Below are 22,847 nucleotides of genomic sequence, written 5' to 3'. Positions count from 1 at the left end.
GATGCTGTACTTTTGGTGAAAACCACACACAGGGGTGAATTAAAATATTCCGTTTGGTGGCTGGAGTTGGTATTTCCAGGCACTTGAAAACATATCCTGTGTAAGCATGAACATATTTGTCTTCTTTCCCAGTGTGTGTCAAGAATGGGAGCTGAACAGCCCTTTCTATGTACAGTAATCTCTCCCAAACCAGGAAATCTCTTTCCAAAATGAATAATTATTCATATCTCAGCTTTTGACCTATCCTCGTTTAAGGAGTGCACTGTTATCACGGGTATGGGGACAAACTCCCAGTGTGAGTGAGAAGATGTTTGCAAACTCAGATTTTCTCTTTCAAACCCACAGGTTTGGTGGTACCAGTAACAACACGGCGTCATTTGGTACCTTGGCAAACCAAAACACACCCACCTTTGGCTCCTTGTCCCAACAGGGCACAGGCTTTGGCACACAGAGCAGTGGATTCTCAGCTTTTGGGACAGGTGGAGGAGGTAGGAGAGGCTAAAATCACCCTAACAGCCCCCACGTCTCTGGTTTTCCCTGGAAATTGGGTGGGACTTCTCAGCTCCCTGCTGAAAATCTGCCTGGTCTTGGTGGTGCTGTAAGGAAGGCTCCATTTCCAGGAGAACTAAGGTGCAGGGTAGGGTGTAGCACCTCCTCAGCCTTCAGCTCCTAATTCCATCACTGATTTGCAGTGTGCAATGTCAGCACATCACTACTTCTCTGCACACCTCATCTGGTTATTGCTTTTCACCCCTTTTTGTGGAGTTGCTCTTTCTCCTCAAAGGGAAATACTGAGAAATAAGGAATATTTCTTCAGCACCACATGCTTGGGTATCTGTGCTGTAAGTACTTAGTGTCAGAGGAATGTGTACTGAAAAATTGGAGCTGGAACACCAACAGCCAAATGTTTTTCTGCTGCAGTTGAGTGAAGGCGCAGTGGTTTAGCCAGGGTTCAGAGCAGAGCCCTTCCCTGGTGGCTGCCTGACACCGGGGGCCTGCATTAAGCACAAACCACTTCCAGAAAGCAGCTGAGAGAGAGAGGAGCAAACCAGGCACATTGTCTGCAGGGCTGCTAATGAATGACCTGGCTGATGAGCAGTGAAAGCCAAGCCCTCTTAGGAGCCAGGCAAGTCACTTCTCTTGTAGATGGAGATTTGACTTTCATTGTTTGCCCATCCTTTTTTCCTGGCCTAAGGCAGGAAAGAAGTATTTTTCAATCGGTGTGTGGGAGGGGACATTTACTACAAATCCTACACATTCATTTTCCCTTTTACCAAATATTTTTCTATCTTGCTTTTCTTTCAGGGTTTGGTTTTGGCTCACCTAACACGTAAGTACAATTTTGTGCCTTGACTCTTCCTTAAAAATACAAATGGAATCAGAATAGAGAGTGGAATGGTTTACAAGAGCAAACTCTGAAAATAGCATTTAAATACTAGTTCTGATTGCCATTTTGGTGATGCTGCAGAGCTCGAAGCCTAGGCTCTGGATGTGAGCTTTCCAGTGAGGTTTACCTGTCTCTTAAGAGAAAATTTCCACTTGCATCATGCATCTTCTCCACCTCTCAGGGACATGATGTGTGTCTCAAGCTGTGTGTGTGAATCAGGAGTCTGTTCCATTTATCAGGTTGAAACAAGGAATGAAATAAATTGGTACTTTGGTGGCTGAAGTGAGATGATGATTTACAGTTAAAGGTTAATTCTGTCATCTGCTCTGCCTCTGCCTGGCTGGATCCCTTCCAGCAAGTTTCTTAAACTTTGTTTCCCTGTCAGATAGAGAGAACATGGATCTCTGCAGATGGCAGGCTCTAGAATAAGCACAATTATAGCTAGTCAGTGTGTGTTGCTGCAGGCTCAGGTAACAGAGGCTGGAAATACTCATGTGTTCTCATAAAAAGCTCCTGGTACTAGGGAGACTGGAGGTTTGATTGAGACATCTGCTGAATTAATGCTGCCTGAGGGAGGCTCTAGAACTCACTGCTGTGGTTTTCTTTTTATCTTGCTCCACAGATCTTCCTCTGGATTTAGTGGATGGAGAAGCTAGGAACATCCTGAACTCTTCCTGTAGCTCCTGCCTTCATGAGTCACCCACATGATCAATACCCAACCAGCTTTTCATCTAAATACGAGTTCTCAGACTTCTTTTTAAAAAGAAAAAGATTTTCCTTATTTTTATGCAATACTTGTTCTCGCTCTATATTAAACTATTTTATCTGGCTTGATGTTTTTTGTGGTGGAAGGGTTTATTATCTCCCTTCATCAAGAGGATGTGTGCTGGGCTCACCAGCCCCGTGTTGGGCTCAGCTTTCTCTTGTCCATCCCTTGTCTACACAAGGGAGTAGCTCCACTTGGTTCCTGACATAAACCAGCACATTTTTCATTAATAGAATGCCTGATTATCCCAGGCTCTGAAGAAGGGGCTGAGGTTAGCCCTGCTAATTTTAAGTCTAGGATGGGGCACATGCTTATCTCAGTGAAGTGCTGAAACTGAGTCATGTGTGAGCCAGAGGCTTAGTGGAGAAATAGGAAATTATCTGGGAAGAAGCTGGCAGCGTGCAGAGCACGTTCCCATGGCAGTAACATTCAGCAAAGAGGTGGGAAGTAAAAGCTCTCCTATTTTTACCTTTCTGTAAACCTTACAGAACTCAAAAAATGGAACTCAGGTTCTGGGGAACACTTGTGGCCCTGGAAGCAGACGTGTGACCTCCATCCAGAGGCATTAACTGATTTTGCTTTTTTTGGCTTTGGCTGCTGGATTCTACTTTTTTTTTTTTTTTTATAGCAGGGATGAGATTGTGCTTTTTTCCCTGTAGCTCTTGGCTTTAGTTGATATCATTTGTGAAATTCTCATGTGTTTATACTTGAACATACTAAACAAATGTTTTAAAGAATGCCCCCAAGGCTTCTGGCCAAACACTTTTTCTGCTTGATGCATCTGACCTCCATGAAACCTCCAAATGATGCAATCAGGTTTTGTTGCTCTGTGGATAGCACATTTGAGATAGCAGCTCCTGTGTTAGCTGAGTACATGCAGATTAGATGGGGTTTTCTTCTTGGTCCTACTAGGATGTTTTAGAGAGTTCTATATTTTCTGTTTTCAGCAGAAACATTCTAATGTTTCATTTTCTCCTTTTTTTTTTTTTTACTATCAAGTGATATGATGACAGGTGATATTTTCTGGTTTGGTGATAATTTTTGGGAATTGTAAATAATTAGTAACTTCTTGTTTTCATATCCATTATAAACTATTTATACTTGTCAACAGTTCCTGAAGAAATTGCTTTTTTCAAATCACCATGAAAATGTTTTCCTAACTGCTGTCCTTGCTGAGCCAAGTGTCCTTCCTGTCTCTGCACCTGGGAACAACATTAGGCAGGTTTCCTTTAAAAATGAAGAAATGTGGGAAATTCAGTGTACAAGGAGGGCTTGGTTTTAGCTGTGGAGAGGCTTTGCAAGGCCATGGGCTCCAAGCTTTATCATCTGCCCTGGATTTCTGCACCCTGGTGTGCCATGGGTCATGTTAGAGGCAGCACTTTTAGGATTTGAGTGTAACCTCCCAGTCTGTTTGGGGAAAGAGGAAGAGTTCTGGTGATCCAATGATCACAGCACTGGGACAGAGAGAATACTCCCAAAGTGGCTGGTCTGGAGGTGAAGAAAAGCTGAAGATGGATTGAAGCTGCCCCTCCCAGTGTATTCCCCTTGACAAGACATTTCTTAAGGCCTAGGGGTGACACTGCTGTTGTGCTTTCCTTCCTCTTTATAAATAGCAGCTGGCCCAAGCCATTGACCTTAAATTCTTTGCATTAATCTCCCCTCACTGTGGCATGTGACACCTCCTCGGAGGCCATATCAGCTGTGCTCCTCCAGATAGCTCAGAAGCCTCCTGCTATGGAGAAGATTGGCTTGGTAAGAATGTGGTGTTGGCAGGCTGAGCCATTTAAAGTTTCTTTTTTGGAATGAAGGGAGCAGGTCGGGGTGTCCCTGCTCTGCTGTTTGGTACCTGTTTAACTCCTGCCTAGTGAAGTGCCTTTAAAATTACCCCAGACCCTGACTGAACACACATCATCTTGCATTTGTTCCCCAATCCTGTCTGAAACAGCCCAACCCCCTGAACTATGTGCCCTTGAGAAACAGGTGCTGCTCGTTTCCATAGTAGCTGCTGGAGGAGCTGAGCAGCTCAGAGAGGCTGATCGTGACCACAAGCCCACAGGAATATGCACAAAAACCCAGCAGAGCCAGCTTTGGAAAATCTGCATTTTCATTAGGTGACTCAAGGAGTTGGCAAGTGCTTGTGGCAGTGGCTTGGTGGCTGCCAGAGGCTGTCACAGGCTGTTTCATCTGTGCTAAATGGCCTCTGATCATGAGGCCTCTGTCCAGTGCTCTGTGGGTGGACATCCACCAGAATACAGCTGCTAATGCAGAAAACCCCAGTCTTGGGGGAAGAATTCAAGGACTAACCAGGCTTGGAGTCTCATTCAGTATTTTGTCCATGCTGGTTAATCCTTGGATAACCAACAGCTCTCACTCCACTGTTCTGGAGGAGCTTTGCCTTCTTGTGCCTCTTTTTTTCCCTGCTCTTTCAGTATGAGCAGAAATCTTCCAAGGCTTTTATCAAAGGCAAAGTCTTAATTATTTATAATGAAAGCACACACTGCTTTCCCCCTCCCCTGAGACCACGGTGTGGCCTCAAGGCAATGGGAAGCCAAATGCTGGAAGTGCTCTGCTGTGACAGAGCACAGGGATGGTGTCACTGTGCAGGGCAGAGGGGAGACTCAGGCACAAAAAGGATCTCCCCAAACCCGCGGGGAGACCAAAACAGGGATTTCTGCTTCCTTGAAGGCTAAAAGAGCAATAAAGAAGAGAGCTCTTTTCTGGAAAAATAAGCTAAAACCATAGGTTTGTCACAGAGATAGAAAAATTAATTACTTAAATCTCATGTTTTGCTGTATAATATTTGGTGTTTCGAAATGTGGTCTTGGCCATATCCCTCTGTCTGGTTCTATCTCCTGGGAAGGGAAGGACATCATTCCTTTGGCCCTTCTGTGCCCCAGTGTGGAGGTGAGCAGAGGACAAATGCCAGTGGCATCCTGCTGTCGAGCTGGGAAGGGATGGCAGGGCTGGAGTTCATCGCCTGCTGCTGGGTTATATCCCTTGGCTTGCCTGTCCCTCATGGCCACCCTCCTGCCAGGGGCAGAGCTGACGTGTCCCTGACAAAAATCTGCTCTGTGGGAGAAACTGGACCATGCTCCTGCCACGACCATCCTGGGCAGGAAGGGCTGCTCAGCTCCAACTGGGAGCTGCTCTGGTGTGTTCAGGCGTGGGCTGTCTCACAGGGATCCCTGTGAGAGATGATGGAGGTTGGAAAAGTGCTGCAGAACATTCCCTGGCCCTAGATGCTGGGGAAAGGTGAAGACAGGTGGTGGCATTACCTCTCCTGCCACTCCTTAGCCCAGGAATCAGGGCACTGCTCTGCGTCCCTGCCAGCATTCTGGAGCAGAGCTCCCTTCTCCCCTCAGCCGTGTACGTGTCCAGGCTCAGAGGCTGAAATGACATTTTATTTATCCCTTCTTAGTTTTCATGTGTCCCTCGTGCATTGCTTCCAGCATTGCTTACAAGGAAAAATAATCCTGCATGAGGCTTTGGCATGAGTGAGTCTGGGAGTGCCAGGGAAGGTTTTGTTCATCGATAAATGTCGTGTGGAGCCCCAGGGGCTGGGAAGAGGCAGCTGTGGATCACAGGGATGAGCAGCCCTGAGTCAGCAGTGAGTCCATCCCTATCCTCCCTCTCACAGCCATGAGGTCTGGGGTCTTGCAGCCATGGAGAACAGGCACTCAGTGCTCTGGTTTAATTGACATGGAAGTGTTTGGTCATTGGACTCCATGACCTTGGAGGTCTTTTCCAACCTTTGTGACTCCATGACTCTTCCTCTCCCAGGGATGAGCTTGGATGTGTTAACACATCTCCCAGCTCTGCACACCTACTGTGTGTCTGTGGGCTCAGCTCCTCAGGGGCTCTGTGGTCACGCTCAGCATGTTCTTCACCTCACCCCATCCCCACCTCCTTTTCCTGCAGCTCCCAGTGGATCACAAAGCTCCTCCTCTGCCAGTGTCTGTCTGTCCCCTGCTGCAGAGCCGGGACTTCCCCTGCCTGCCCTTACCTCATGCAGGCTCTGTACTGCCAGTGCCTCTATCAGGCCTCGTGTGTTCCCTGCACAGGAGATAAGCTGAAGTGCTGGGGCTCCAGTGCTGCTGCTGCTCCAGCCTGGGCTGCAGTTCTGCCTCCTCACAGACCCACCCCAGCATGGACAGAAACAGTGAACCCCCTATACCACCCTCTCTCAGAGCAGGGTGCTGCAGGCACTGCTGCTCAGGGCTCTCACAGAACCTCTCTGCAGGTGCAGAGGTGAAAGGGAAATGTGGGACAACTCCAAAGTTATGAATTGTGGTTGAGTCAGACCTGATTCTCCAGTGCTGCTCTCCTGTGTTTGGGTTCTTCACAGAATCACAGAATGGTTTGGGAGGGAAGGGACCTTAAAGCCCAGCTCATTATTCCACCCCCTCCCACACTTCCCACAATCCCAGGTTGCTCCAAGCCCTGTCCAACCTGGCCTTGGACACTTCCAGGGATCCAGGGGCAGCCACAGCTTCTCTGGGCAGCCTGTGCCAGAGCCTCACCACCCTCACAGGGAAGTCCTTTTTTTCCAGAACTCTACAACCAAAAGCTTTGTGAGGACCAGTAACTTTTACAAAAGTTACTAAAGGTAGCCCTGAGAATCTCAGTGCAGGTTGTTTCAGGAGCTGTTACAATCATGTGTCAATTCATTGCACTGTATTTTTATTTTATTTTTAATAGGTGCTTCAAGGTTCTTCAGGGCACTGCTAAAAATGTTTTGCTTTAAAAACTTGAAAACATGAAGGAATAAAAGGAGTATTTGCAGCTGCTGCACATGAACAGTTTAAGGAGATGTGAAAGAGAAGAAATAGGGGGAAAAAAACCTGATTTGCATCAGCAGAGGAAAGTCCCTGCAGAGTTTCAAGGAGGAACTGTTGGGGTCAGAGGGCTTCTTCAAATGAAGGAACTGTTGCCTCAGTCTGCTTAAAACTGAACTTAGAAAATTACAAAGCCAAGGGACAAAACTTGTAGAACAGTGACTTTTGAGATGTGCTGCAGTCAAGGATTGGTGTTACCTGAAGCACCAGCAAGGGGCTCCAGTACCACCTGGGCTGTGCTGGGCGCAGCAGCTCATGACCTTCCCTCTGCCCTCCTCATCCCTCACAGGGGCTTTTCCAGTGTCCCTGTGCAGGGAGAAGTGACCGTGTGCTTTTGGCTTTTGCAGGATCTCACCAAAGCAGCTGTGAGTTGGCTGGTGTCCCCTCCCCACCCTGCCCTCCCTCCCCCCCTCCAAAACTGGGACGTCTAAATTTAACTTGCTATCAACAGATGAGGCTGGAGTGTTTCCACTGTGGAAAGGAATCCCACTCAGAATCTGTCCTCTCCCCTGCTCAAGCTCCATCCCTGCACATTCCTTTTCTTGAGCTGGGAGTTTCCTTCCTCCTCTTCCCCTTCTGCACTTGTTTGTGTCACTGCCACAGCACTGATACCACAGCAGATGGAGCAGGTCTTTGGTGCTTTTTAGAGAAGCTTTGATGCTGCTTTGCCAGCTGGATCAGAGACCAGCAAAACTTCTCAAAGACCAAAAAAATGTAAAAAAGAGAAGCCTGTGTCTTGCTTGGGCAGAGCCGGTGGGACGGGAGCCTGCAGTGGGGTCGGGCTGTGGCAGGGAGAGCTGGGGCACAGAGCTGGAAGGTGCCAGTGGGGCCCCGTGGATTTAAGGGATCAGCAGTGGAGCTGTGCTGGCCACTTGGCCAGGCACCCCCTGCTCTCCAGAACTCAAGTCAGCACTTTCCTTTCCTGGAAAGCAAACAAAACCTGAACGTGACAATTTTGGGGGGTGGGCAGGGAATAATGGAATGAATACAGGTGCTGTTTGAAAACGAGCCATGGACTGCAGCAGCTTTATCCTCTCCTCTGCCCAGGCCTCTGTGCTGCTGCCTCTCTCCAGATGTGGTACTTCCAGCGAGCATCTGACCCGGCTTTCGCTAAAGAAGCAAACGGTGTCAGGAAACCAAAGTGTGCAGAAGTTCAGGCGCTGCCTGCGCCCACCAGCCCGGCTCCAGCCGCCTGGCGATGAAAAATGCAGGATGTTGGCTGGCGCTTTTCACCAGAAACCTCCGGGCTGTGTCTGCTGCAGCCCAAGAGCTGACACGGAGAGAGAACTGGTGGTAAACCGGGTGTTTATCGCTGCTTCGAAACGTGAGCGCAGAGCCATTTGTTTAAAAACAGCCACCGCCCAAACGACTCCAGGCAGACGCGTTTGAAAATTTCACTTTATTTCTCTGTCTGTTATAAAAGCAGGGTTTTGTTTTTTACATCTCTGTAAGTGTCCAGACTCGGTACATCTTGGTTTTGTTTTCACAGTATCTCTGAAGACCAAGGACGATTCTTATTGCTGCGCCGGGAGCCAGGGCAGGAGGGATGGCGGTGCCTCGCCTTTTCCCCGGGCTGGACCCAGCCTGGCGCCGGCTCGACAGGTCTCTACCCCTCCCCAAGGCTGCTGAGGGTCTGTTCTGACTCCCCGAGGGGCTGCCCCTCTCTCCCCACGCTCATCTCGGTGCCAAGGGTAGGGAAGGAGAACCCCGAGGTCCGTGGCCTGCCTTGGCCGTGCTCGGCAGCCCCTGCCCGACTCTGGGTGCAGGTGAGGGTTTGGGCCAGGGCTGGTCCCCACCCTGGACCACGACAGGACTGTGACAGGGATGGCCAGGCTGCACTCTGAGCCCCTGTGGGGATGTGGGTCTATAAAGAGCTGAGAGTATCACTGATGGGAAGGGTGAGGCAGAGACACGCTCACGCTCATCTGTGTATCCCGTGTCAGTGTCCCAACACCTTCCCAGTGTATCCTTTGTGTATTCCTGGTTCAGCAAAAAGCTGCCAGAGAAGGAGCTTGATTCACCTCTGCTCATCTACCACTCTGCCCTGGGTCCCCAGACATTTAAGTCCCCACTGGAACCCCGACAATCAATCCCTGTTCTAACCATGAGACCATTACCCAGCCACAGTAACAGTGGGGTCTTAGACCCTCTGTCACTGCCAGCCACCCTTCCTGCTATAGACAATCTGTCCCCACCAGGTTTGTAATGAAGCAGCATTGGAAAAACATCACTTTTAATCACAACACGTGAAATCTCCAAAGAGGCAGCATCACTCTCTATGCCACGTATGGTGATGCAGATGGAGGTGAAGGGGCACGTTTCGACCTAGGCACAGGATAAAGGCATTCTTTGGGAAGGGAGAAGTCCATGCAAAGCCGACCCCAACGTGAAATTTCGTATTTACTGCTTAGCTGGGTCCGTTCAGTGCAACAGGACAAATTAGCCAGGAGGTTACTATCAAATTGCATGGATGTATCCAGTCCACCAGGTAAGGGAATAGGAGGAACCAGATTTACTTAATGCACTGGGAGACTAAGTCCAACACAAAGCTAAGTGGAAAAGGACATAGGTGTTCCCTGAATGTGGTTTTTGGTGATTGAGAAGAAATCTTTCCTTGGAATTCCTTCGTGCAGCTAATTAAGACAACTGGGCCCAATTCCTTCGACCCAGGCTGACATCAGTGAGAACTGTAAGTACTCAGCACCTGGAGACAAAGTGAATACCAGACAAAATCCCCCTTCTGTTCTCACCCGTGGGACTCAGCAGCAGCCAAGATGTGTGAAAGCATGATCAGCTATTCACCCACAGCTCAGAGTTTGTCCTCTTCTGCATGTATTGCCTCGGAGAAAATACAGACAAGTCCCAAAGGGCTGTGCCAGTGGAGCTATAGTTGGATCTGAATCCAGGTAAGAAAACGGAGTTTAATACAGAGAGTGACTGTGCAAGTCCAAATCTCCCTAGCTTCATCCTTTATAGTCCCAAAGCCGAGATTTAGGCACCCTTTGGCTTGTGGATTTGGGTTTGATCCAGTCCAGTTGTTTGTAAGCCGGACTTCCCACCTCGGAGCTCTGCCCACGGAAAGGAGCAGCTCCATGGCTGAGCATCTCTGAAAGCCAGTGGATGGAGGAGGGTGGGCTCCCCTGGACACAGGGGAATGGCTGCAGGGCCCCAGGATCCTTGTTTGCTGTTTTGAGGCTGTCTTGGTGGGGGACACAACTTCTGGACGTGCATTCCCCAGGTGATGTTGAACCTGTTGCCAAAGGAGGTGGTGTGGCTGTGGAGAAGTGAGGAAGGAGAATTTCTTGCTGGTAATGTCCCATGTGGAAGGTGAGGATAGGAATAGCAGCTAATTGGTGCCTCTCCAAGGGGAGAGCTTTTTGAGCAGCGTGTGTGGGATTGTGAGACCTGTTCAGACCAGCTCAGCAGGGCCAGGCTTGTACCTGGCATGCAGAACTCTCCTTAGTTCCAGCTCTTGAGGCAAGTTGTTAATAGGAGGAAGAAATATTTTCTGGGGGAAGGAGCTGCAGAGGGAAGTGATCTGCTTCGGGCCATGTGCTGGAGCAGGGCAGATCCTCCACCCCCATCCTGTGCCCTGGCTTCCAGATGCCACCTCTACCACAGAACTTCCTCTGCCTTCACACCCATCCCTCCCATTCAAAAGGCTCTTCTGCCTCATCCTCCTCTGCAGAAAAGCATCTGGTTATCTCAGCAGCCATCTGGTCCTTATTAAAACCTACAGGTTTCACCTCCTCCTCCTCCTCCAAATGCTCCTTCCTCACTGAGGATCCACACCCAAGGCTCAGGTGTTGCCCTGCCTGCACCTTCTCGTGTGTTACCCTTTGCTACAATGGATGTTTGGGCCATAACAGGCAGGGACGGTGTCATGGTCCTGCCTGTGCCTTGTTCCTGACAGTCAGGTAGATCATGAGGTCATTGGGAAGAAAATTATCTACTAATCCCAATGTGATTCATTACCACAGAAGGAAGAGTTTTCCTCAGCTGTTGCTGCTGTATTTGCTGGGAATGATCCCTGTTATTCTCAGACGTGGCTGCTCCTGAACTACAGATCTTGCTGGGTAGATTTGGTGGGTAAGATCTGCCCTTGCTGACACCTGTGTGTCTCCAGTGACTTTAGAAGGATTCTTTTTATATCCTGCTCTCTGCACAGCACTGTCATTGGGATTTCACGGGCAAACAGGGCGATGGAACTTCACCAACAACAGCAGGTGCAGGAGCCCCTGGCTCTGATGCATGAGAAGGCGAGGCTGTGGGCTAGCTGGGAAAACATCTGCGTGTCCTAAAGACAAACCCAGTGGGACATCTCCCCCTTGACTGGTGTTGACTCCCAGGGCCACAATTCCAGCTGTGAGGTTATTCCATGTTAAACTGCTAACGGGAGGCTGAGATCACCACGGGTGAGCAGCACGAGGAGCTTCCAACCCCTCCTGCAGAGCAGGGAGGTGGCCTGGGAGCTCCCCATCGAGTGCCATTGACAGCAGGTTTGTTATTTGCATTGCTTTGAAACGGAGATGATTTCCGTGCTTCCTTGTCCCAGGTTTTAAAAAGAGGAAGATTTTCTTGCTTCTTCCAGTTTCATGCCCTTCTCATCCATCAGCCCATGCCACGCTGACAATCTATTCCTTGTTCCAAAACTTTTTCTCCAGAATTCTGTAGAAAGGACATTCTGCCTGGTGATGTTTTTGTTGTTTTTGTTTTTTTTTTTTTTCTTTCAAACATAGCTTTAAGGCAAAAGTTTGGCAACGCAAAGCAAAGTCTACATAAGGCCGCATGACTTGGATTTGCAACTCAGAACCTTACAGCTTAAAAAAAAAATCCTTATCTTAAATAGTCAACTTTTTGCTCCAGGAACTTGCTTTGTTCTCAACCAAAAAGAAAAAAAAAAAATCCTAAAAACCCAAATAAAATGTTCTTATTGTTCTGGGCAGTTCTGGACAAGCTAATGAGACTGAAGTTCAAACAGGAACTGAAGTGGGGAAAAAAAAAAAAAAAGCTATAGGGTAGACATCAGTATTAGTTTCTTCCCTTAGGAATCCAGTGATGAGACAGACCCAGTCCGAGGTCTCCTCTTTAGCTTTAGCACAGTGAAATCCGTCCCAATGGGAGAAGGTAGAATGGTTGCATCTGTTGAATGAATAAAAAGTGCATTTTGATTTTGCTCAGATTATACATGTGTACCCTAATACCTAAAGTGATTGTTTTGCTTCGGGTTTACTTTCTCCCTTTCAGTGCCGGGACGCCAGGTGTGTATTACCGATGTTTGGGGGGTATCACCACCAGTGGTGGTCCATCCTTTGGCCTCCACATGAGTACCTGAGCATCATTGGCATTCGGTTTGACAAGGGCACTGGGTGGTATTGGCTCATTCTTGCTGAGGACCTGGGGCTGCTCTTGAGCAGAGGGCTCCTGCAGCTTGGCACGCTGCCCCAGGGGCCTGCTGGGGTTCACCTCGATGCCCAGCCTCATGCGCCATTTGATAGTCTGCAAGGTCACCATCTCGTTGGTGGCCGTGTTGGTGGCCACCAGCCAGGTGGTGAAGCTCTGATCCCGGTGGATGCTGGTGAGCTTGGCCACGTTGCTGTCGCTGACGGGCACTGCCCACGTCACGCTCGGGTAGAAGTTGTCGTTCATGCTGATGTTGAACTTGGACTCCTTCTTGGTGGGACCCACGATGGTGCAGGTCTCTGTGGTGTTCCCGTACCAGGGGTAGTTCACTCCATCTGAGTCACTGATGGCTTGGATTTTGCCGTCCAGTAGATCTGGAAGCTCCCAGCTTGACCTGCCGTAATCAATAGCAAATTATGGGTAATGCATTAATTAATTGGTTTAGAAACATGATGGACTTTAGAAAGGAGAGGGAGGAGCTGTGGATGCGTTCCCTCTCCAGCTTTTACTGGAATTTGTGCCCTTGGTGCCATCCTGCTCAAAGAGCTCATCCCTGCCATTGAAAGTATCCTTCTTGTCAGGCCTGCTCTCAATCCATTCATCCCCTAAATTTCTCTCTGGATGAGCCACTGTCCCTCCCTGCTGTCTGCCTGGCTCTGGAAGTGTCACCCATCCAGCCCTTGAAAGGACCCAGCTCAAGGGCTGCACACCAGGCTCTGGGCTGGGGATGGTGTTACAGCAATCAGAGAGCCCCAGGTCGAACTGTTTGTAAAACTGCCCAAGCCACTCACCTGCCAGAGGGACAGAAAGGTCAGTGTTTCTAGCAGGAATATCTGTGAAAACAGTCCCCTGTCACCTTGTACTGCTGATGCACAACTTGGAGTGGGTTTTTTTTTATTAACTTCCAATTTAATTTTTAGGATTAGATTTGCCAATAGAAGCAAACTGCTGTAAATGCCTCAGAAGAAGTGCTGGGTGTTTGCTCTGAGACAGCACAACCACAGATCACTTGCTCAGAGCACACCAGCTGTTTTAAGGACAGTCTTTTAAAAACCAGGGTGGCAGAGGTGGCTCTCGTGTACCTCCTCCCTCTTGCTATGAATCAGCACTTCCCATCACCCAGGGATGATGTCCCAGCCATCGAGGTGGCAGAAGGGACTGGGTGGCAGCAGCAGTGGCACCTGACCCTGCCATAGGACTGGCTGTGCTCCAGTCCCCCAAGCCTTGTGGCTCCCTGCTGCAGGCTAGGACACGGGGAATTATTTATCTTGGAGAGACACAAAGGGGATGCCCTGAGGCTGGTCAGGGTGACTATCCAAGCGTTTCATAAGTCTGGTGCTGCAGCTTAAAATAGTACCTTGATTGCAGAGGAGGCTATAGCTGGGGGTACTCGTCGGCCTGGCTGGCTCTTACACAGCTTTGGGATGAGCTGCTCTGGCCAGGACTGATGTGGCCATCTCATAAGGCTGTTTTGACTGTTAATTAGTTAATGACCGTGAAGTGCCTCCATGTTTGTACCCGCTGGATCGTTCAGCACTTAGCTGTGTCTGGCTCTGGCTGGAGGATACCACGGGGGATTTAGAGGTCTCATTTATCTTTTGTTTCATGCGAGCAGGGGGTCCTGCCAAACACCTCCCCAGAGGGAGATGAGGTGCCAGACAGGACGTGGAGTGTCCCGGGGGCTGCAGGGATGCTGGGAGCAGGAGGATCAGGGGATGCTCTGAGCATCGGGACCGGGGGCTGCAGGGATGCTCTGAGCCGCAGGACCAGGGGTTATGCAAGCACAACATCTCCCTGCACAGATTTACTGGCTGCTGTCAGCTACGGCACTGCAGCTGCAGCAATCCCTTCCTCCCGAGCTCATCGCCAGCAGGCAGAGGGAGTCCTTTCCCTGGAAGAAAATTTTTAGTGAAGGCAGCCAAAAGGAGATCCCTGAGCAGTCCTGCCAGGACCCTTGTGCACTGCAGAGATGTTTATACGCTCTGCTCTGCAAACCGGAGTCACCCTGGCTCAGCACCCCTCGCGCCCTTCAGGCAGAGCTGAGCAGGGGAAGGCTCTGGGAAGGCTTCAGGAAGGCTCTGGGGATGCTGGGTGACCCAGTCCTCGCTGATGGATGAATGGAGGTCGTGCTCTGCAGCCCCCACCCCTCCCTGCTGCACAGCCCAGCTCCGAAACCCCATCTGGGGGCTCTTCTCTCCCTTTCAGCTGCTGGTTTAGGATTACTTTCCATTCAGACAGTGGCTGGTACTCAGCTTGGCTGTCACCCAGGGAGGAGATGTGACAGGGGCCCGGAGGTTGACACTGAGGTGACAGGCATGGTGCAGCCACAGCATCTCTGCAGGTACAGAAGTGTCAAAGAGGGAGCTGAGATGCCAAAGAGGGTGAAAACCCTCCAGGGCTGCTCCAGCCTACTCAGATCAGAGCTGGTGGGTGAATGGCAGGAGAACCTGGTACAGTATGCTCAGTAAATGCAGGCCCTCTAAGATCTGCTTGTCCCCATCTCCATTCCCAGTGCCCCAGGTCAGGATGGAATTGCAGGAGCTTCTCAGGATTTGCCCAGAATTTAAACAAGAGCTCAAAGGTGGAGCTGTGTCAGGGCCTGGGCAGGATGGTGTCTGCAGAGCCTGCAGCATCCCAGGACAAAGCTGAGCATGGCTGGGCTCAGGGTGGTCCAGGAGGGCACCCAGCTTGAGGAAAGGCGTGGGCAGGAATGGGGAAGGAGAAACCAGCCTGTGTTTCTTCACAGAGCATGCTGTGCCTAATTCTAGCCAGTGTGGTTAACCCCAGGGTTTCAAAACCATCATGCTTCATCTGCACAACTTGGAATGAGCAGAGAAACGAGGCCTCATGATGATCCCATGACTGGAGCAGAGCAGAGGCTGCACAGTGGCTGCTGCTGGTGGTTGCCCCTTGCCTGATGCTACAGCAAAACCTCTGTGCCAGCCAGGCTAGCAGCCTCTGCTTGCAGAGAGTGTGTCCATGTTAAATAATATGCCAACAACTGGATGATTTTTGGAAAGAATGCTGTGGAATGATCTTTGGCTGCATCAGCATCTTTCCCTGGTAGTGTCGAGCCAAGGAGAGACCAGAAAGTGCCCAGTAAACACTTTGCTGACAATAGCAGGAAGGAGGCACGAAAAGAAACCAAGCTATCTGGTTTCGTGGGTTCACTGATCAGCTCCAAGATCAGTAGGTTCTGGCTTATAACACTGACAAACCTGTTTCTGCCTCTTCTGAAACCTTCAGAATCAGTGTGGGCATCGCCAGGGACTGCAGCTGCCAAAAATCCTCTCTTAACAAATGTCTTCTTGCTACCAGAAGAAACTTGGAGCTATTTCTTGTGGTACAACTGGAGCCCTGCTGCTGACAGCCAAGCAGCTCTATGTAGGTTTTATCTTCCCCGTCCTCATACAGACACTTTTTTTCCTATTCTGTCACATGGAACGAATCCCCCAGCTCATCCTGAGCTCCCAGATGTCTGTCCCACAGCACCCACCAGGGCAGTGACAGCAAACCCAGCAGAGCAGCCTCCAGCCTTGGGCATCCAGCAGTGTGGATACATCCAGGTGACCTTTCCAGACAGGCGCCAGGCATTATTACATCCTCAGCTCTAATCACTTAAAGCCAGCTCTTAATTAGTCACAGGCCAGATGGACTTGCACAACCTTGTGCTTTCCAACACCTTCCTCTCTGAGTTCCCTAAATAAGAGCAGCCCCTCTGGGACACAGCCCCTGCTTGGTGCATGGACCAGGGCCATGTGTGGGTGTAGTGAAACTCTGTCTCAGGCATTTCACATCCCTGCTCCTGCCTCCCTCCACCACTGGCCTGCACTGGGGACTCACTGAGAGAACAAAAACCTGATAGCCAGAGCTTCTTAATTTTAAATTCTCCTTTACAGTGCCTCTCTCACCTACTCCAGCACATCAGGCAAGTCAAGGCAGGGTTAGAGTGAAGAACAGGAAGGAAATTTAAGATGTTGCTCCCCGGCCGACAGACCTGTACTGCTGTGGTCCCTCTTCCTCCCACCCTCCAGCTGTGTGTTCCTGCCTCATCTCTTGAACCAGAAGCAGTGTTTGATGGCTGGATCAGGGAGTAAAACTAGCACAAAACTGACATTAGGAAAAAGGCAACAATTTCTGCTGGTTTAGGGGAGCAGATTCAAGTCCAACTGGGTAACTCATGTAACTGGGCTAAGGTGGGTGCTCATCAAAAGTGAGATCCAGGGACCATTGCAGGGCAGAAAAGCCTTCTCCTCTAAATCCCTGGAGGGGTAAATTCCCACAGTGAACTGACCTCTGCACTTTCTTTGGAAAAGATACCTTTGTGGTTTTTCTGATTGTGTCCTCCCTCCTGGGGACTGGGGGTTTATTCTCTTGACAAGTTGAGTTCATAATGTCCCTGCTACAGGGCACGGAAGATTTAATCTCACCAGGGAGAGATGCCTGGGAAGATGAAGTGATGATGTAATGATGCAAGTGCCCCATCGGGTCTCCCAGGGGGAGAAACATCCATAAGAAACTTCTCCAGATTCTTGGCTGATCATATTCCAACTCCAATTTATTTATCTCCCTCTTTTGCATATCTCCATCTGCACGGCTTCTTGCACATTTCCATGGAGATGAAGGAGGCTGGATAATGCCATTCCAGCATGGCCCAGCCGCTGATACAGGTTCCACCAGGTGCAGAAACCAGCACCCACCCCAGGAGAGGTCAGCAAGGACTTAATCCAGCTGCTCCTGCAGAGGTCATAGCTCTGGCCTGATCCTGATGCCTCCCTATGCACAGCAGCACCCTTCCCTAAGGACAAGGGTAAAATCCTGCATGGGAGGAACAGCAATACCAGCCATGGGGTGGACGGGAGTTTGCCCCAGTCCTGCACAGAGAGGGGTCAGAGAGGACACCCACATCCTCATGCTGGGGGTTTTCATGTTCCCTGCAGCATCAAAGACTCATATGTAAAGTAATGCCAGCACTTATGCGTTATCTGAGCTCTAATTCTCTCCCTTTAAATTTAAAAATGCTGCATTTAGCCCCCAAATTGTCAGTGCCACTTTAAACGTGCGTGTCTAAATTATCCCCTCTGTAGCTCCCATCCCTATAGCAGCATTATGCACAGCTCCATCTGCTCCAGTATTTCTCAGCTGTTTCCATCCTCAATGTAATGGCCAGCTTATGCACAGCTAACAACTTGCCAGCAGAGAAGTGAAAAATTAATCCAAAGACTGCTGTAAGTATTGGTGCTTGGGTTGGATGACTGATTTGGGGGGTTTTGTTCACTGGTCACCACAGGGGTTAAAAACATGGATGTGGCAGTAGCCTCTCCCTATCACGGAAAGTTGGGACTCTATTGGCATCAATCGATGCAGCTCTGTGGAGGTCAGTGGGATTACATTGAGTTACACTAGCTAAAGCCTTGGCCAATCTTTTCTCTTAGGTTTGTATCCTGCCTCTTTCTCTCTCTCTCTGTAAAGGTCTTCCAAGCCCATGTTTCAATGGCATTGAAGAGGCCTTTCCTCCTAAATGCCTTTATTTATAGCCTTCAGATGGCAATGAGTCTACAGAAAGAGAGTGCAGGAACAGACCAATTCCTGCTGGTGTCTGGGTAACTTTTTCTTTTTTTGGGGGGTATCAGTTAAATGTCAATGAATCTCCTAGGGAAAAATCTTTGTTTCCATGATTTTCTAGCTAAAAGCTCTCATACATAGCTGCAGTGTTTAAATCTACCTGTTTACAGCAGCAGCTACTGCTCCTTTTTTCTTTTTTTTTTTTTTTTTTTTTTTTTTTTTTTTTTTTTTTTTTTTGTCCCAAAACAGTCCAGCAAGGGCAGGCTGTACCAAATCCTCATTTTAAACACAGAGCAACCCAGATGCAGGGAAATAAAAGGCCATGCTGAGGTTTGCAGCCCAGAGCAGCACTGCCAGCATCACTCTGTGCCCAGACCTCTCTATTTCAGTCCACCTGAGCTGTATTTATATAAAGTGGACTTTTCTATTTTCCTTTGCAGCTGGTCGCTAAAGACAGGATCCCTAAATGAGCCAGAGAATTACACATGCAAATCCCAAAGGCCTGGAATTGGGAACATCTGAGCAACAAATTGTCCTTGCTAAAGATGCTGTCGGAGCCAAAAAGCCTCCAGATTTCGGGCCTGCTGTAAATACTTTTAAAATCAAGATCAGCCTGTCTGCACTGCCTGTGTTTGCCAGGTGCCAGTTCCCTTCTCAAGAAACTTTCTGCTTGAGCAGAGAGGGGACATGGGGACAGGAGCAGGGGCAGCCTGTCGCTTCGGGCTGCTTCTCCTGTGCCCTTCCCTCCAGTCTGCATCTTGCAGCGTGTCCGTGCGATGCCAAGATGCTGAACCCATGTCCTCGGCGGGGCTTAGAGGCAGCGGGGAGGAAAGGAGGGCCGGGCTGTGCGTGCAGATGTTCAGGCCGTCAGGAAGGCGCTGCATTAAGTCAGCCCTGCTCTCCAGCCCGCCGTGTCCCCCTCCTCCCTAAGCACTCCCTCATTCAGGGATTTTTTTTTTTTTTTTTTTTTTTTAAGCTGCCCAGACTGACCCTCAGGGGCTGAGCCAGCATCTCCCTGACTCGGGGCACTCGGGATGAGCAGGGAGAGGATTGCTCAGACCTGACCTTCCCGTCCTTCCTCCCTCACCCCCAGAAATTGGGCAGCATCAGCACCTCCAGCCACTGACCCATCTGCCAGCGCTGCCTCTGCACTCAGGGTCTGTCCCCGTGGCTGGACAGACACATTGCTGCTGCATCAGGAGGCTGCACCTGGGGCTGCCCAGCACCGTGAGTTGCAGAATTGCTGTTCTGTGCAGGCATTTGGGGAACAGGTGCTGGGGCTGATTTAGCTGTGGGCCAAAGCCTGCAACATTTGGAGAACAAGCTGGTGAGGGACTGGGGAGAGATGACTTTTCTTGGCAGGGAGGTGACATTCTGATTTGACTCATTCCTGTCTCACTGTGACTGTCTGACCAGTAACACGGGGATTCTCGGTGTGCACAGCCCCTGGATTCCTCCCACCTCACAAATATCCACCTATATATCCCCTCTCACATTACCCATAAAGGAGGGCAACGTGAAATTTGCACCCTGCTCCAAGGTGATGCAGATGGTTCAACTACCAATGGGTTAAATCCAGCTTGTGCTTTCCCGTGGGCTGCCTGCTACTGTGGGCAAAGCCTTGCAGGATTCCTCCTGTGACGTTAAATGTGCTCCCAAAGCTGGTGGGCCACTGAGCTCCCAGCCACGGCTCACTGCAGCAGCAGCAGCAGCAGCAGCAGCAGCAGCAGCACTCCAGGGACAGCTCGGTGCCACAAGTGTCAGCCCTCGGCTCTCCCTGGGGCTCCTCAATGAGCAGTTTTGGGATGGGGAGGGACACAGATAAGAGGAGCTGAAGGTCAGGAGGACCACTGGTGTCAAGCACTTAGCAAAGCAAGGGTGCCTGTCGTGGCAGGGCTGCTCCTCCTGGGGTTTCAGGATCTCCTGTGTAGCCCAAAAGCTGTGGTGAAATGGTGTTGCTTTTGGGCTCCTACCAGAACAAGTCAGGTTTGGTTGGGGCTTGGGCAAATTCTCATTTGAAGAGAAGAGCACCCACTGCTTTAAAAGGGCAGTGACAAGCTCACCTGTTTTTTAAACACATGGGAAAGTCCTGATAAGTTTCAGAGGGGCTAGGTTTTTAAATATAGATTATAATTTTTGGCTTAATCCACTATTTCCCAAGCAGGCCGTGGCCTTCCCTCTCCCTCTTCCCGCCAGGCAAACGCACCCGCGCGCACTCCTGGGAATACTTACATTCCCTGCTCTCCGTAGTGATTGTAAAACTCCATGTGGCTGCAAGCCTGGATCCAGCCCACGATCCAGGTCTCCTTCTTGGGCAGAGGGGGCACCAACACCTGTGCAGAGGCTCGGAAATGAGGGGTCCGGTAGCGCAGGACCACACTGGAGGACTCGTCAATGCTGGTGGGGATGGGATCAATGGAGGCTTTGACTTCAATCACCGAAATGCTTTCCCGGAAAACTTTGGATTTGCAGCTAATGCTCTGAATACAGCCCATGGCATACCCTGAGTACAGTCCGACGCAGCTCCTAGGGTACTCCAGCAATCCTGGGGAATATTAGGCATTGAAATTGTCTGGTGCTATAGATCAATTACAGATCTTCTTGGTTTGTAATTTCAAAACTGATATCCATAGGATAGAAAATTTGTCACGTAAAGCCTTAATTCGAATATCTATCTTACAAGTACTGCTTCTATTTTTGAGGTTAGCTGCGCTTCAGAAGCAAAAGGGCCTTTAAAATTTTTTTCCCCTTTTAATGACCCATTAAATCTCTTGCTCAAATAGTCTTTGGGTTAAAAAAAAAGTCTCTTGAGTTCAATAAATAAAGGTGGTGTTCTTAGCTGATATATTTAGTCCTTCCTTTGCTCAGACGCGGTCTGTCATTCACCATCAAACATAGGACTAGCCGGTATTTCCCTTTATTCTTTGGATGAAAAGCAGAATGTTGATAGACACATCTATATAAATAATGAAATAGCTTTTAGCCCCAGCTTGTCACAACCGGTGTGGATTTCCACTTCCTGACTTGCAGTTGTTCATAACTTCCTTTCGCACAAAATTACAATAATAACAGAAAGAAACGACGGCTAGAAAATGAAAAAAGTCGCCAAATCTCCGATTCTGGAGGCTCCTCCGCCAGCGCTGTCTGGGCTTTGGGGATTAATTTTTTTTTTCTTTTTTTTTCCCTTCTCCTTAGAAATAGCCGGACGCAGAGGGAAGCGACCGCCGTGCCGGTGGGGCCGGCGGCTCCGGGAGCGCAGCGGGGCAGGCGGCGATGGAGCCTCCCCCGCGCCCGCCGGGGCCGCGCCGCTCCGCGCCCGCTCAGCGCCGCGGAACCGCCACCCGTGACATCCCCCGCCACGCACCGGCCCGGGGGCCGCCGGCCCCGCCGCTCCCCTTCCTCCTCCTCCTTCTCCTCGGCGAGCGGCTCTCCGCAGGGGTGTCCGACCTTCCTCCTCCTCCTGCTGCCGCCGCTGCTGCCGCCGCTCCCGGGCGAGCCGGCTGTGGCTCAGCCGGCGGGGCTCATGGGCGGGCGGCGGGGCTGCCCCGCACACGCGTGGGCCCCGCAGGGCGTCACAGCATCCCGAGGAGCCGCGCCGAGCCCCGGCCGCACCGCCGAGCCCCGACTCCTGCGCTGCGGGGGCGAGCAGCGGCGCGGGGCGGGGGGGAGGCTCCTTCTCTCGCTGGTTTTTTTTTTTTCCTCCCTTCGCCTCTTTGCTGGCTGCCCGGGGAGGTGAGCGGAGCGGGATCGGTGCCTCCGCCTCCCGGCTGCCGCAGGCTTCCTCTCCCGCAATACATTCATGCACCCGAGGACGGCGCCGGCCCCGGGTCTCGGTCTCAGCCTCGCCGGGGGCGCGGGGGGGCGCGGGGGGGCTCCGGCCCCGCTCGCCGCCGCAGCATCAAAAAGGCGACGGGGTCAAACTTTGCAGAAACTCGCCGGCAGCCCCTCGGTGCTCCCGGGCGTGCCCGGCCGCTGCCGCCGGCTGCCTGGGCAGGGAGCGCCGCATGCCCGAGGTGCCCGAGGTTCCCGTGGTGGTGCCCGCGGCCCCGGCGGCACCGGCTGCGGGTCCGGGCCCCCCCGCCGCCCTGTCCTCCCTCCTTCGCCCAGTCCCATCCCTCCCCCTGTATTTCGCTTTTAAACTGCAGCTGTTGAAGCTAAACCTCCTTTGCAAAAAAACCCAGCATTTCCTCCCACACGTCCGTGAATTGTGGGTAATGTAGTTTTTTTTTTATTTTAGAAACGCCTTTTTTTCCCTCACCCTATTTATTTATTTATTTATTTATTTATTATTATTATTATTCTATTTTCATTTCATTGCAATGTGCTTTTTTCTTCGGTTTTTGGACTATGATTTTCCTCTCCCAGCTGGAGCCTGCTGGGTTGATTTGGTACCAACCAAAGGGCACCAGAGGGGATGATCTCCTTATTATGGGCTCCTGTAGCCCCAGGTTGGATGGGCTGTGATTCCAGTAACGAATAATGTAAAGCTCTCCATAGCAGCAGTGAGACTCGGGAGCAGCTGGAACAAGGACTGAGAAGCGTCTGAGGCAGCAATGGCCTGTGAAAAAGTTGTAAACTTCTATTAGAGGCAGTTTTAGGAGTAATGCTGCCAGCTGGTCCTGCTGGCTGAGGATCTGAGCACCGGGGGGGTGAAATTGTCTGGCTTTTCATCAATAGCTGATGGACATCAGGCATTGGGTGATTGTGTCCTCTGTCAGTGTTTCTAAATAGTAAAACTGGGGAAATGAGAGGTAAAAATTTCTTTGCCCGTGCTGATTGTGGTGTGGCACAGCAGCACAGAGATGCTGTAAATGTCTTTAGTCCTTCCCAGCCTCCACTCTCAGCAGGCTGGATTAGCCCTTAGCAGGTAGGAGAGACCAGAGCTACCAGG

General features: G+C 50.5%; 2 protein-coding genes across 4 annotated transcripts in view; one reads left to right on the top strand and one right to left on the bottom strand.

The window, feature by feature from the left end:
* NUP214 (nucleoporin 214) overlaps positions 1–3,364 on the top strand; it is a 40,058-nt gene extending 36,694 nt beyond the window's left edge. For all 3 annotated transcript variants that reach the window (XM_083875550.1, XM_083875549.1, XM_083875548.1), the window contains exons 34-36: positions 346–488; positions 1,306–1,330; positions 2,010–3,364. In XM_083875550.1, coding sequence (XP_083731676.1) covers positions 346–488; positions 1,306–1,330; positions 2,010–2,043 — 202 coding nt within the window. In that variant the 3' untranslated portion in view covers positions 2,044–3,364. The remainder of the gene's footprint in view (positions 1–345; positions 489–1,305; positions 1,331–2,009) is intronic.
* A 5,067-nt stretch (positions 3,365–8,431) lies between these two features.
* On the bottom strand, positions 8,432–22,425 carry FAM78A (family with sequence similarity 78 member A). Its single transcript, XM_083875801.1, has 2 exons — positions 20,189–22,425; positions 8,432–12,785 (listed from the first exon to the last, which is right to left on the bottom strand). Exons 1-2 carry the CDS (start codon positions 20,449–20,451, stop codon positions 12,257–12,259), a joined length of 792 nt encoding a protein of 263 aa, XP_083731927.1. The 5' UTR covers positions 20,452–22,425; the 3' UTR covers positions 8,432–12,256.
* Positions 22,426–22,847: the final 422 nt, after the last annotated feature.

This window comes from Zosterops lateralis (genome assembly GCF_965231275.1).
Source record: "Zosterops lateralis genome assembly, chromosome: 20".
Classification (NCBI taxonomy): domain Eukaryota; kingdom Metazoa; phylum Chordata; class Aves; order Passeriformes; family Zosteropidae; genus Zosterops; species Zosterops lateralis.
The sequence above is the reverse complement of the archived record's forward strand: the minus strand, read 5'-3'. Positions and strand labels throughout refer to the sequence as shown.

Coding starts and splice junctions, on each gene's coding strand:
- FAM78A (XM_083875801.1), bottom strand. CDS start 20,451: ATGGGCTGTATTCAGAGCATTAGCTGCAAATCCAAAGTTTTCCGGGAA. Junction 12,786..20,188: donor CACTACGGAGAGCAGGGAAT/GTAAGTATTCCC, acceptor TGATTACGGCAG/GTCAAGCTGGGAGCTTCCAG.